The sequence below is a fragment of the Solenopsis invicta genome, chromosome 13 (assembly GCF_016802725.1).
Source record: "Solenopsis invicta isolate M01_SB chromosome 13, UNIL_Sinv_3.0, whole genome shotgun sequence".
Lineage (NCBI taxonomy): Eukaryota > Metazoa > Arthropoda > Insecta > Hymenoptera > Formicidae > Solenopsis > Solenopsis invicta.
Genome location: NC_052676.1, coordinates 799,668 through 814,888, shown reverse-complemented (window position 1 = coordinate 814,888; position 15,221 = coordinate 799,668). Strand labels below are relative to the sequence as shown.

The 15,221-nt window shown below is 37.6% G+C and overlaps 2 protein-coding genes across 2 annotated transcripts in view; one reads left to right on the top strand and one right to left on the bottom strand.

Moving 5' to 3' along the window:
• LOC105199592 (neuroligin-4, X-linked) overlaps positions 1 to 8,093 on the bottom strand; it is a 134,111-nt gene extending 126,018 nt beyond the window's left edge. Inside the window, exon 1 of the mRNA XM_026137038.2 lies at positions 5,045 to 8,093. Within this exon, the coding sequence (XP_025992823.1) occupies positions 5,045 to 5,432 (388 nt within the window). The 5' untranslated portion in view covers positions 5,433 to 8,093. The remainder of the gene's footprint in view (positions 1 to 5,044) is intronic.
• The window catches only part of LOC105199594, a 294,478-nt gene that overhangs the window by 224,761 nt on the left and 54,496 nt on the right, over positions 1 to 15,221 (top strand). The window lies entirely within an intron of this gene.

The following is a 15,221-nucleotide window of genomic DNA, read 5'->3' as shown; positions in this document are numbered from 1 at the left end:
TCTCGGAATTGTTTTTGTTGGAAAATACAGGAAATATTTCGAAGAACAAAGGGCTATATACTACGGAGGCTTAATGTCTTAAATTCTAAGAATCTTTCTCGAAGGCACACAGCAATATGTGACGGTAATTTATAACCATGTGATATATATGCCGGCAAAACTGTACTTCGTCTTGCAAAGTTCGGGCAGAAGAAGCACCAGAATTAGTTTCGGACGAGGTACCACCTCGATTTCCATTACTAATCCCCGTTAATTTCCATTACTAACTCGGCATAATTAAGCAGTCTACGAGACTTTCCCTTTCCACCGCTTCCGCCGGATGGTCGCGTCGCTTTATAACAACTTTTTAACTTCGAAACGAAAACATCTCGCTGATTAATGTATTTTTAGAAAGTAGCACCTTAGATCCTTCCGAGTTCTTCATATTTTGATAGACAGGATTTCTTAAAACATTAGATTTTTCTTTTAACATTTATTAAAGTTTATAATTTTACTAGATGATTCAAATTTTTTTCTGTCGTCGGATTATTAAAATTTTTTTTATTTCTGAATATTATCTTAGTTAAAGCGTATTTTTGCAAAAGTATTTTTGGAAGACAGTTAAATGGATTGAACAACTTGAAATTGATTTGCTCGAAAAAGATTTGATCATGAAATTCAATTTTTGCGACATTGCATTATTGAAGATTAATTTTGAAATATGTTTCTTATATTTAGAAATGGAATTATAATAGTATAATCGCCGATCTATAGTAATTCTTGAATGGGATGTAATTAAAGTTAATTGCGGTGTCGAAAGTTCGTGCTCGCTTGCCAAGAAACCTTTCGAAGCCGGAAATTGTGATTTCAATGAAACTCTACAGCGGCGTTTAGGATAGACTCGGCGATTTGTAATAATTGTTAAATAATAACCGCGAATTTCGATACAAAGTTGCAACAGTGAAATTCGCGTTTGACGGATCAAGTTTTTGGCCATATTAGCGCACACATTGTACGAAATTACACGTGGGAATTGATTCGTTAAATCTATACTCCGTGTAATGATCAGCGCGGCGTGAAATTAGCGCGGGATCGTAATTAAATTAATAACTGGATTATGCCGCGTTGATCCTATAATTATCGTTTACACGCGATAAGGTTTAAAAGCTCGCTTCAGGAAATCGATGTAATGTGTTGCGATCCCGTTGGGGAGGCGATCTGTAATTAATATTCAATTACCTTTAACATATTGCAAGATTAGACACTTATTCTCCCCCTTATTCTGTATTCTTCCCTTCCGATAAATTCATAAACAAGATTATTCAAACTATGAATAATTCACAACTTTCGAAATTACGACTGAATACTTTAATTTACATAGTGTACCAATAACGAATTAATTACTAATATAATTATATTGACTTGTATGTACATTAATTGTTTCATTATTAAATGTTTAAATCAAATTAATAATTGCATCTTGAGAAAATTTTTATTCTTACTGCAATGCGATTGTTTATTGAAAATTACCAATTTATTTATCAATTTAGCAGATCTTATTCTTTTAATATGTAATTTAAAAAACTGTATTTTTTATTTGTAATTAATAAATTCAATTAAAAAAATTAATTTGTAGGTATTTGTAGAATAAAACCCAGAGAAATTGTACATATATATACAAAAAGTACAAAAGGCTTTTGAAATAAAAAAAAGAAATCACTTGCACGTTTTACATATAAAAATATTAAAAGTCGAATATACGCATAATATTCAACGTAAATTTGTGTGTTAGCAGAACTGCAAATGCAGTAAACTATTTTTTCCACTTTTTTACCTGTCTCGGCGGAAATTTACTGTCGCTGAATCGTGGAAGTGCGACAACGATAACGTCGAAAGCGATACAAAGATCGCTTGATACTTGTATGGGAAAACATACGCGGTTTTTGCCATTCAATATCAAAATAGAATTTAGCGTGTAACGGAGAAAGACAAAAAAAGGGGATAGAAGGAGGCGATAACATGCGGGAATCGCTCTTCAACTCCCGATAAATCATCTCCAGCCATGTTTAATGCAGCTTTTTCAATTGTCCTCGGGGTCACGTATTCACACCGTAATTCCTTCAGCTACCGATTTACGGTTTGAAGGTGCAACGAATATCCATTTTAATGCGACATATGGAATTTTCAGTATCACACAATTTTACAGTCGTAATTAAAATAAATTTAAAAAATATCGAAATATTAACCTAACGGAAGATTAATTGTGCATTAATAGAATTATAATTAATATCAGAGGGAATTTTAATCGTCACGGATGACATTTCGAAATTCCTGAATTTGAATGAATTTTCCAGCGTGAATCGAATAACTAGAAGCACAACAAATTCTTTTTGGGGATTAGCGCGTAGAAAATAATGTCGCAAAAGCGCAATGTTGGATGGACCAATGAGTGGGATGGAGAGGATTGCGCGAATTCCGCGGCTGCAAAGCGATTTATGGGAAACGAATGCCGGCTATAAAATAACACTTCCCATTCAAATCGGCAAATTAATGGCCGCTTTCGTGGATTCTTTGTTTGGGCCGCGCGCGACAATGGCGGCCTTCGCTGAGTTATTATCCTGAAATACTACAAAATTTTAGGAACGGTGATTTTCGCAAATTTTTGGCAGACAATTTTCTAACTGCGAAGAATTTTGGTATCATCAGAATGGGCCGGAAGGCGCGACAGATTCTGCCCTGCCACGTCCAAAATTGAATTGATGTTATACTTTTGGAGTATCTGGTCCCCGGAGCAGCAAAGATTGATCGGCTTGCCTAGGCTTCGAAACTATTATCTAGTTTAGATACTTAAGTCCGCGCGGAAAGTTACTCCCCGCGAGCTTTAATCTCTCTAAGCACGAGGTGATTATAAAGTTTCTTATTAAGTTCCCGTGTAGCACCACCACACGCGTATTCGAGCCGCCATTGCAATACACGGCTGAAAAACTTTGCCAGTACTTCAGCTATATGTAACTCTCAACAAGGAGAAGAAAATGCGAAAGTGCCCGCCATAGTATTAGAACATGCTTCCTGCTCTACGTGAAACGTTATATGGGAAAGAAGGGGGCGCATTTACATTTAAACGCTGAAACAGGTTTGGACAGTTTAAATATCGTTTCTCACTGTAGTAAAGTGCTCTTTATTACATATTCTTTATAATATACTTCATTTTAATCTGTTTTGTAATTATTTCCATTTTTCTCATCGCATTTCATTTCAATTTTTATCCTATTTTATTTAAGCCATTTTTACTTTAAGTTTTAGATCTCGTACACTGCACGCGTAGATTATTAAAAAAAATTTCACATTGGTATTGAGTTTCTACTTTTTAATTATTTATAATCTCTATTCTTTGATTTTTTCGTCAAGAATCACGGAACACTAATCACATCTCTTGTTAAAAAAAAAAAAATCTATAATATGTAACGTATGTATAATGTTGACATTTTCGTCCTGCATGCTCTAATTCCTTTATATATCCGACATTAAAGAGATCCGCGCGAGCTTGATATCCCGTATCGGGCGGGATTAATGTATTCGTGGAAAATATGGTGAAAGCTTTCGTCGTCAAGAAACGTCGTTGAAAGGCAAAGAATCAACGCGGATTTCTTCGGCTAGGTCCGTTATGCAGAAGAAACGAGAAAAGACTGCGCACAAAGGAGTACGCCATCTTTGAGCCTCTTTTCGAGGGATCGCAAGATAATTGGCTGATTTAACGAGATCACATTCACGAGGATTCGTGCCATAGTAGCGCGAAGAAAAGCGCGTATTCTTTTTATGGGGAAGTGACTTTCGGTCCGACTTTCGTTAGAAAATGCACGCGGTTATCTCAAAATATCGTCAGTCGTTGAATATAGCCATTTATCTATTAAAAAAATAAATTTAATGTATAAATCTCTGTATATATAAGAACACATTGAAATTGAATTTAATCAGAAAGCTTTAAATCTCTCAGGTTTCATTTGATGTTAATCCGAGGAAAATTGTTAATTCTCATCGTGGTATTTTCGCTTCACTACGTGCACAAGTTGCAAATGTAACCTTATGGTAACTTTATGTAAAACGGGTATTCATAGCAATCATAACGGTATTTAAAAACGCAATTACATCTTAAATTCTCGAATTACGTAGATTCGTGGGAAAGGAAGATCGTTAGCTTCCGCCGGAAGCGATGATATCACTGCTTTCACGGTCACAAAGCGCGAACATGGCGTTTGGACACGACACTTTGCGCAAAATGGATGTCCATCGCGTATTGTAATTGGACGGAAGTACTATTTTACCGATGCGTTTGCTAAAGGCGAATGAGATGCAAAACGAGGTCGTTGCACTGCAACTTGACTCAATAGCAAACGCCGCGCGTAACTATTGTGTTGATTACAAGTTTACAGGCGAAATAAAAAGAGATCGTTATATCGCGTGTTACGATTTGTACAGGTAAATTGGATATCTGGAAAATAAACTGCGCCCAATGCGGGATTATCTGTCCATGGATGGACGCATTTATCGAATCCCTTTCCGTGGAAAATTGTGTACTGATAATAGAACTTTATCCTTCAAATCCTTTTGCGTTTGATTTCCGTTCGAACTGAAATGTAATCTACAGCTTGATTACTAGTTAGATGCATATCAAAGGATGCTACTTCAAAGCAAATGAATTCTAGTATATTGTGTATTTTTGTTTAATTTCTTATAATGTACAATTGTCGAACGATAAAACGTTTTTATCAACATGCTGGATGCTGAATAAAATAAATTTACATCTGATATTTGAATTGCGATATGTGCTATTTAAAAAATAATAGTTTTATGTAATGTTCAAAATTTGTAGTTTTTTCAGCGTAAATATATTTTTCAGTAATTGAGATTTTATTCATCGAGTTTATGTTTTTAAATGATTATCTCGTTAGGTATATTTTTTATTTAATTTTAATTCGTTTCAACTGTTGATCTCTATTTATTTTGCACTGTTGTCTTTAATAATTTTCTTACTTCAATTGAAAAAAAAAAGGAAAGAAAAACAAACCTTGAACCGGGGTGTAAATGTTGAGGTACAGGCAATCCTCGCTTTGGTTCTTGAGGTAGGGCAGCAGTCGCTTGAGATACTCTACCCTGCCCTTGGGCATCTTGTCGCTGAGCTCGGGCAGCTTCTGGGGACAGACGGGTCCGAACTTGTCGGCGACCTTAACACCATGCCAAAGGGCACCGCTGACGGGCGGCATAAAGCGTAACGAGCCTATCGGTGGCGAGGCGTAGGGCACGCCGCGGAATACCTCGACACCTTCGAGATATCGATCGAGGGTAACGATCACGCCCGACAGCTCGCCGTACTTAGTCCTGACGATTCTCGAGCTCAGCTCAGCACCGGCGGTCGCCAGGATCAAGCTGAGCAGCGCCAGGATCGATGACGTCATCTTGACGTGATCACCGACGTCTTCAGCGTCACCTCCTGCTTCGGCGTCAACTCCGCCGATCACTTTTCCGCCGTTCCGACGTCTCTCATACCGCCTTCCTTGTCTTCCACCGCAACTATTTCCGCCTTAACCACCTCCAGAGGTGCGGACGTACGCAAACTGATCCATCTCGCGGCTCTCAAAAGCTCGTCCACCTCCTAGATACATCAGTCTCTTTCAAAGTGAAGGACAGTTCAATAACCGTGAGACTTTACTTGGCTCAATCAATGTACTTGAGGCGATCTTAACCGGAAGTAAAAGTTGATAAAGTTAGTTGCTATTTTACAATAGCATTTTTGATAGTTCAGCTTAAATAAATCATGGTCTTGATTTCGTTTAGTAATTCTAAAACAGAACTATTGTCTTTATTTAGATATTCCTGAGTTTAAACGCAGCACACATACAAGAAACTCATGAAAATAAAGCAGATTTTCCATAATTTGTTCAACTTGTTGGTCTTGAAAGATTGCGATAGTCTTGTGCGTGGATTACATTCTCTTTGTTTAAACAATTCAGGAAAAAAATGATTGCAAATCGTCTTTAACTATCTATTTTGCAATTGATCTAGGGAAGACTGCAGATTAATAGATTGGAAAACATCCTGAGTTATATCTTCCTAGTCACAGAGATTGTATTTGTCATTAGATTTTTTCCAGTCTTATATTTAATTAGGTATTAAGAAACGTCGAATAAATTCAGATATTCTGTCGATGCTGTAACGAAGATCAGTATATCCTTATAAACGTCATCATTATCCTTTAGACTTAATTATTATCAGCTTCGTGCTATCAAATTGCAAGTTTTAATGGTCTCTGGTTTCAGTATTTCGTCTTGCTGCTTCCACTGAACAATGGAGATTTTCTATACGTAGGAAAAATCGTCATGTGAATTTATCGTTGGACGTCTAATGAGAACAATAAGTAAAATACTTATTTACACACTGTCAGAAAAGGTAACTTTCCACTTTACACTTTTCCGCGATAGACCGTAATGTCTAGATTGGAACTTTCGATTAAAAGCAGGATTTCTTCGACACCCACGAGAGTGACCTTGTCTTTTGACGATTTTCCGTTCTTCAATCACGTTTACTGATATAAAAAGAATTCACACACGTGTCTTATCGCTCACACAAAGACGATCTCGTTTTTGATAGCGTGCTTAATGTATCGAAAGAGATAGAATGCACCGGCTCTAATCACGTTCAGAAGCAGGCCGCTCTTGGAATATTTACCAACTCGTTTCATCTTTTCTTTGGCGAGAAAAAGGAGGGAAATACAAGAGAAATAATTTTCCAATCTCTCATTCAAAATTTCTTTGGACGGATCGAAGATAACGAGAGTCGTACCTGACTCTCATCTCGTGATTCATCGAACTAATCTCTCGATCGAGTCAAATGGAACTTCACTGATGTAATAATTTTTCAGCAAACGGACTTTTCTTCGGAAGCTAATTCGCTGAAAAACATCACCGCGGGTGAAGGAACTGACGTTGATTTAATTTTCAATTGTTGAGAAAAGCAAAATGTAGCGTAAAACTTTAACGAATTATTTGTTTTAAAGAACGTCAGATTTCTCTTGCGATCGATAAATGTGGAATTGAAAATTCATTAGCTGCTTCGGCTTTTCTGATGCTTAAAACGATGTATGCACAAAGACACGCGCACCACGATGAGAAATAAAAGAAGCATCCAGGAAGCTGCTTCGCTTGTTGCGTTCAAGAAGTACGTCACTGTTATATTTAAACCTTTCAGTATCTCTCCAGCATAAAATGTAAATCTTCTCACCGATGTGACGGTATTCTTGAGTCGAGACAACAGCTTCAATTTTCAATTAACCTAGTTAGATTAGAATCGCACTACCGATGAACAGCTAATTTCCCGTAGGTTTCTTTAAATAGACACTTGTAGACAGAAACAAATTTAGAATTATCTTTAATTCGCACTTTCCCGATCGACGATCACTGAGCGATGATCCCCGATCATCGGCACAACACTATGACTACGATAGTCGCACGCTATCATCGTTTCTTCATCACAACGGGTCAAGCACTAGTGTACGGGATTCCTTTTGCACATAGCTTAACGAGCATCCACCGCCTACTCTCTCCACCCTCCCGGCGACCCGCGCCGGCACCCCGTCCGGAGTATTTCTTCAAACTTTGCCGAGTCGGGAAAATCGTTTCCCGATAAGACCGATTTATCGGATGCGCCGAAAGTAATTTCAAGTTTCGCCGAATTGCACACCGGACAGACGTTCTCGCTCGCTGGAAGCAACTATCCCCGGCACAACTACACCCCGGAGCTAAAGCGAAAGAGGCGCACCGAAAAATCCGAGAGAAAGGTGGTGTAGTGGGACTGGGCCAAAAGCGAAACGGCCACCCCCGCGTTTCTTCCCTCGTCAAGCTCTACTCCGGTCGGGTCGCGGCAAACTATACCACCCTCTCTGGCACTGCACCGTTGACGTCGACGCTGGTCGATGCACCGCGACGAATCTCGCGTGACGTGATCAGGGGTGGGCACGGTATTACCGCGAAAGGGTGAGAGCGCCGCTGGGACGCCGTGGTATGCGACGAAAACCAACCGAACCGATGTAGCCGACACTTCGACCCCCGACAGACTGGCGTCAGGCGACGACGTTCACCATCGGCTGCGCATGCCCCGCGCAAACGCTCCGGACTCGGTACAGGACATGGGCGGAAGTGCACCCCGGCGTGGTCGATACGGCAGGTGGAATCGATCCGAGAACCGACCGGCGAGACTCGTTGGTTTGAATCTGGTCTACTCTTATTTTTCAACTATCCATCACTATTGCCTCCTCTCGTAGTCACATTAATAAAAAGAGAAGCTGGTTTCACTTGGTGTCACTGATTAAGTCGATTAAGTAACCGCTGTATTCAATCGTATATCGATCATAATATCTTTTGACTGTGTTTTCATCATTAATAAATACTTCTTTTCTTGTAATTTATTATTTTTGCTGTTCTAAAATCTTATCAATAATTATTAACTTAAGTTTAAAATAATTGTAATGTACGCTATTTTAACTCGATTTAAAATTATTCCTTTTGTCTAGACATTTCGCCTTTCCTTCCTTTTTCTCACTATTGAATTCTGCATTAATTATTAATTATTATATTCAGAGAATATTTAAATAAAAATCTTGATATTTTTAAAAATATTAAAAGAATATTACATTTACAACTGTGTATATTTCAAGGATATTACTCTCCTTTTCTATAGGAAACGAATTTTCTTATTTTTTACTGACAAGTTCAATAACTAATTTTTCGCACTATATTAACATTATGCTGTTAACAGTGTCATGTACAAATTGATGATTTTAATAATTTATATATATATCTATTTAGCTTTAATAACTAATTTTTAAATTTTTATCTAAAACTTACAATTAGCAAGTGATAGACAAGTGAATTCGACAAATACACATTTACAATCTCTCTTTTAATTTTGTATACATACATAATATTTAATGAATAAAACGGTCTCATCAGTCTATCATTATCATTTTAATCAAATTATGTAGTAAAGCTTATTTATTATATTAATTTCTATTACTTTATTAATTAAATAACAAATATTATCATGTTAAATTGATTACCGCAGAATATTTCATTCGCTATAATTACCCAAAGCAATTTTTATAATAATTATAAAAAAATAGTACGTATAAATTACTTTATTAAATTTAAAATAAACTTGGTCTGGGAAATTAATTATCTTCAAAAAATATATGGACCAATGAGTTGAATTTGTTAGTTCTGTAAATCTCAACAAATTAGTGATTACTAAATCAATAGAGAATGTAAATGTCAGTCGATAAATAACGACACAATTAATTAGCTGGATTTATTTGACAAGTTCGCTTGCACGCATAAATCGTGCAATTTTACTGCTCACAGCAAGGAATCCACGATGGACATTGGAAAATCCACGAACGGTGAAATAAAGGAACTTTTTAACGAGAATTTCCGGAAACTGGGCGCAGCTGCGTAAAGAGTTTCTCCTCGCGAAATACCACTTCGTTCCTGCATTCAGCATCGCCTTCGCACTTTACAGTGTAGTTATGCTCGTTAACTCTTTTCTAACGCTAAAGCTATACGCATTATCTCGCTGAATTATTTCTCGCTTTCAGAAAATCGTACGATCGAACGAATCTTTTATAATATCGTATGAAGCGCAACGTTGCCTCTTCTAGTCTCCTCCTCCCATCATTCATTCTATAATGTTTCATTTAACATTTACATCATTTTATATATTATTCTACTACAGTTATTTATTGCAACTTGCAATAAAAATTGTAATTTTTTTATTCTTTGGCTGGGAAAGGTGCAATTTCCGGAAAATCTTCCTATAGTAAAAAATCAGAAGCAACTTTCTCTCGCTAAGGCAGATACGAAGAATAATTGGACGGAGAAGTGGCTAAGGATAAGCCTGGGGAGTGGGAGTGGTTAAATATTTGCAAAGTCAACGCGAGGGGCGCTGTGCCACCTCTCGAAGGGGTGGAAATTGGTCGCCTCCGGCCACAAAGACGCCGAGCGGAAATCCGCGTCGAGAACGTCTTCTCGTTTACGACACAAGGATGCAGCCTTTCCAGGACTCCGTTCGTGCGAATTCAAGGATGCCGTTGAAATTACAGGCACGCAACCAATCTAAGATTCTACGGATGCAAAAGCTCTAAAATCTAACAATATAAAATTTGTTAGCGAAGGAGAAGAAGATTTGAGGCATTAGGATTCTTGTATTTGCAGTGTAAAAAATTCAGGGATTTTAATGTACCTAGAAAATTAGAAAAAAAGTAATGAAATCGAATGGAAAACCAATTAAATTTGATATTTCTAAATTGTCAATGCTAAAAAAATGGATATGCTCATATAATTTTTAAAGGTACGTTAAATGAAGAAAAAGAAAGCTGATTATTTATTAAAGTGTAGAGAGCCTGATAACCGGAAATGTTGCACCAAGCTTAACCAGTTTCGTAGTTTAATTTTCTTAAGGATTTTAGAAATTTTTGACAAATGAAACTTCTAATACTTAATTTGTTTAACAGGCGTCTAAAAAGCAGAGCGTTTTTGTCACAGAAATGTTCTTTTCCATCGATTTCTAGGAACGTATTAATCATCAACTGACAATGCCCTGACGTGATATTGGAATCGCTCGACCGATGGCGAATATGACCGAGATTTTTTCGCGGTAAAATAAAAAAGGGGGGTATGCGAGAGGATAAAATGACATCTCTTAACGTGGCTCGGTGTGAGGGTCTTTCGGAAAGGATTTGAGACAAGGGTCGCCAAGCCGACAGGGTGTGACGCGAGAAATTCGTGCCCGGACTGCCGAGTACGAATTCAAATTCAAGAAATCGATGCCGCTTTTCGTGCGGCAGAACGCCGTACGAATCCTGGGACCGTCACTGACTATGAAAGTTGGATCCTACAAGGACGAGTGTTCCGACCATGCAATTCCGCTTCCTAGGACGTTATACATAAATTTGAGGATCGGTAGAAGCGAGTTTGAAGTTGCAACCAAACCAGAGTAACCAATAAGGGTGAAATGCAAGATATATCGTTGATTATATTAACTTTTCTAACAGTACAGTTATTGAATAGCTGTTGAATTGAGTAAATCAGCGAAACCAGTAAAAAGTAATAAATTTATAATAAATTCAATATACGTTGATACACTTTTTTTTTCATTTAGAATGTTCACTAATTTTTGATGGGTTTGAAAATCAATAAGAATCGTTGACGTTTGTCAACGTGGAAAGAGAAATTTCATTTTGTCGTGTAATCCGAGGTTAGAGGAATTTGAGGACAGAAGGATACGATACCATGGACACAACTTCAATCCTGGTTGATTCGAAATTTCAGGACAAAGAGCGTTTATGCAATCGAGTTGAAACAAGTGCCGTTACTTTTACGGAATTTTATCTGCTCACCGCGACTTTTAAATGTGAAACAAGAAGCGTAAATAAGTAAAAAGGGCGTGTATCGCGCATTATTATTCACGAAATTGCTATAGCTATTATAAATGCAATCCAAAATGCGGTATTATGCATTGCGCTGCATGCATTATGGAATCCGGGAAAAATGCACGTTTTATTATTTCGCGCTTTTTGTAGTGCTTCTCACGCGCGAAATTCTTTCGCTGGTAAATTGAACAAATTGCACTTTTATGAAATTCCTTCCTCGAAACTTTAGTATAGATTCTAGAAAATTGCATTCGTTGTGCCTCGCTTGATAAACACAGCCAGAAATCTATTTTATTTTACATACACAACTTGTAATTTCCCAAGATCAGATTTGCATACTTATTGCGTTTATTAATTTTATTTATAAGTGTTTTCAAATTTCTGCAAGATTTCTTGCAAGAAACAGTTATTACACCTGTATCCTTATGTATAGCGGTTATGTAATAACAACTGTATCACTTCTAACAGGAACGTTTAATGCTTTGCGCAAAAAATCGTTAATTTTGCAGCTGCAACTGCTGCGGAACATTTAATTACTCCGCACGCGTCCCACATAAGTTCAACGCTGAAGCGAGGTTGATGACATTAAATTCTATTAAGAGGGCTCCCATTCGTATTTTCCGTGAGCTTAATGCGCATATTCATGACGGTTCATCGCATCGGTGGGTATTAAAAGCGTTAAAACCGCGCACACAAACAGAGAAAGACTTTCTGGACTTTTTAACTATTTGACAATCGTATTTTTCTCTCAAGATTTTTTTATAAACGTCGTACTTTCTTATTTGGACAGACTTACATACTAATTTTAATTGCAATTTAAAAATTTTGTTTTTTTGTGTATGCGTCACATTTGTTATATTTTAAGTATATAAGAATATAAATTTTTTTAAGTGATTAACAAAAGATGTGATTAAAAAGACTTGCAAAATTTTACAAATTTACAATCGAAGCTGGTAAGAGTAAAAATTCAAGTCACACCATAATGAAAATTTAAAACGTTATAAGGAGACTTACAATTCTGTATAAGAATATTAAAATGAACAAATGGAAGGAACAAATCGCGAGAAGTTTTAAAAATCAATAATTAATGCTATTCTGTTCTATTTCCTCTATTTATACACGAGATATTATACATTAAGCATATTAATATTGTAGGCAATTTCATCGAGCGAACCATTATATACCGTGTGTACTGAAAATTTGAATAATTAACGAATTGGCTGATGTGAAACCATAATCATAATTTCTGACTTCCTATATGCTTATATTTTTTAATAATTCAATTGTTATGATACTATTTCAAAGCATGTTCATTCTACGCTTGAAACAGATTTTACTTCTTTTCTCTACAATGCTTTTAAATTGCATTAATGGCTGCTAATGGCATTTATACAATTTTGCTTCATTTATATAATAAACGTATAATTTTATCGTCGCACGCTGCAAATAATAATTTTTCCCAGTCAGCCATCCGTGAGAAAATAGACATTGCACATGTAAATGCACATTCAGTGCATCTGGGGCGATTAAATTCGCAGTGTTAATATTTGCCGTTACTTTTTATACAAAAGCAACACCGGACTTTTCGATATTGAATCACGATTGATACGCACCGATTGGCAGCTAACCAAGCGAGCAAGCCAATCGATGCCAAATGGTCGAAATTCAAGCTGCCAGATTCGATCGATCGATTTCACCGCCACTTCGGAGGAAGACGCGTGCATTTTTTACACGTGTCTGCACGTGCCGACACGTGCGTGCCACTCGCATAGGTCCGACTCCATTTAATTACTGGGCCGAGCGAGCTTTCACGGCCGTTAAAGGAAATTAATTGCCTCAGCAACGTCCATACTTCCGGTTTCGACAGCATGTATGATGGATCAAGTAGGACGCCAGATGGGGAAAAAAAAAATTCTAGCGAAGAAAAAAATTCTTTTGCACATAGTGGTTGCGTGTTGTGATTCTTTATTACATATTATATTGTTGTTTCTACACCAACACTTTGATATTTTTATTTTTATGAGGAGAGGATAAAATTTGAATAAAGAAAAATATCAAGTACGTAATAGAAAATGTCGTTTCAGAAAATATTTTCTCAGCGGCCATTTCGGAGGCATTATTAGCAAGCAATATGATATCAGGCATTATTATCATTCAATGTCATCCAATTTACTTTTACTATTGCGGATCTAATTTTATATCTGCTTTTCGTTCAGTGAAGCTCCTATTCACTATCTTTGATCTATCCCTGCCTCGTATTTATCGGACTTCCTCAGAGAGTGGTTGCGAGATTTCCTTCCTCTCGATCTTCCTCGCCAAGTTGTCTGCTGCTACGCTCCTCTTCGAGTTACCGTAAATTGTTCTACTTAGCTAAGGCGAGTAGTGACCCTCCCAGCGAAGTTTAATTAGCTTTTAAATCCCTGCCGCTCATTATGCCCTCCTTTTTCTCCTCCAAATTGAAGGGACGGGCTGCTCCTCCTCCTCCTCTCCTATCGGCTAACTTCTCGCGCAAGTAATCGCGCGGAAAAGAAAAAGGAAGCGCGCCTTTTCAGCAAGAAATACAACCGGGTAAAGAATTTCACCGAGAACGACACCGAGAACCGATCGGCGACGCTTCGATTTAATTGGCCAGCGATACTTTTACTCACCCGATGCCGAATACTAGTACGAGCAGTGCTCGATAAGTATCACTGCTGTCCGTGATAATTAAACAAGAACTTCACACTAGCGAAAGAACCGAAGATTGATACTGATAATTAATTCTTAGCTTCTCGTATTCTTAGATTCTCGCATTCGCCTCTCTTTTCATCCTTCCACGTGTAGATTTCTAGTATCTTAGTATCTTCAATTTCCTTTCAAGATTCTTGATTTTCCAGTTTAGGTCTCTATTCAAGTTTCTTTTTAACAAAGTTGACTAAAGTTTTGCAGAAAATTCTAGACGTTTCTCTCTAGTCAGTTTCTTTACTCGCTACTATTTTCCAAGTATCGATATTTATTGAAAGTGAAATCAATCCTGGAAGATAGATAATCAGCAATGAGATCGCTGGCGGCGCGGCGGGGCGCGGCGCGGCGTTTAATACGAGAGAAAGACATTCTTACTAAGCTTTCGCTAGTCATTTCCGGCGACACGTAGCGCGCCCTTAGCGCCCAAGCGCCCACCTTTTGATTTATCACAACGTAGGACCACCCGCGAGGTAGGCAGCCCGTGTCGGAAGGCACCTCTATACGTGGCGATGATAAATCTCGGGCACTCTCGGCTACAGGCGCCGCCGCTAAATCTGCGCGAATCACGCAGTGTGCGGCCGGTATCGCTGTAATAAATCGCGCTTCGATCGCAAAACCGTCTTGTAATACACGTACCGCGCGAGAAAAAGGATCCAGAAATAGTAGGATTTATCCTCTAATTCCCGGGGGAATTAAATCTCCGCGGATTGAAGCGCTTAAGAATAGGACAGTATAAAAGATCAACAACGAGGTGAAAACTCAACAATTTCAAAACTGACGATTGGAAAAAGAATTTGTCCATTTCTAATTCAATATAATAAAACATTGAAAATGTTGTTCGTGAATTAAAGCGACGCATTAAAGAAACGCAAATAGAAATTACACTATTGGTAAAATAACACGTGTAATCTAAAAGAACTACGTGGTATCTGAAATTTTCTCGACGAGGGAAGCCGTCTCGTTACAACATAGCCGATGTACCAACGTATCGCCATAGATTTCAACCAATAACCGTTTCACCGTAGAGAATTCCGCCATATCC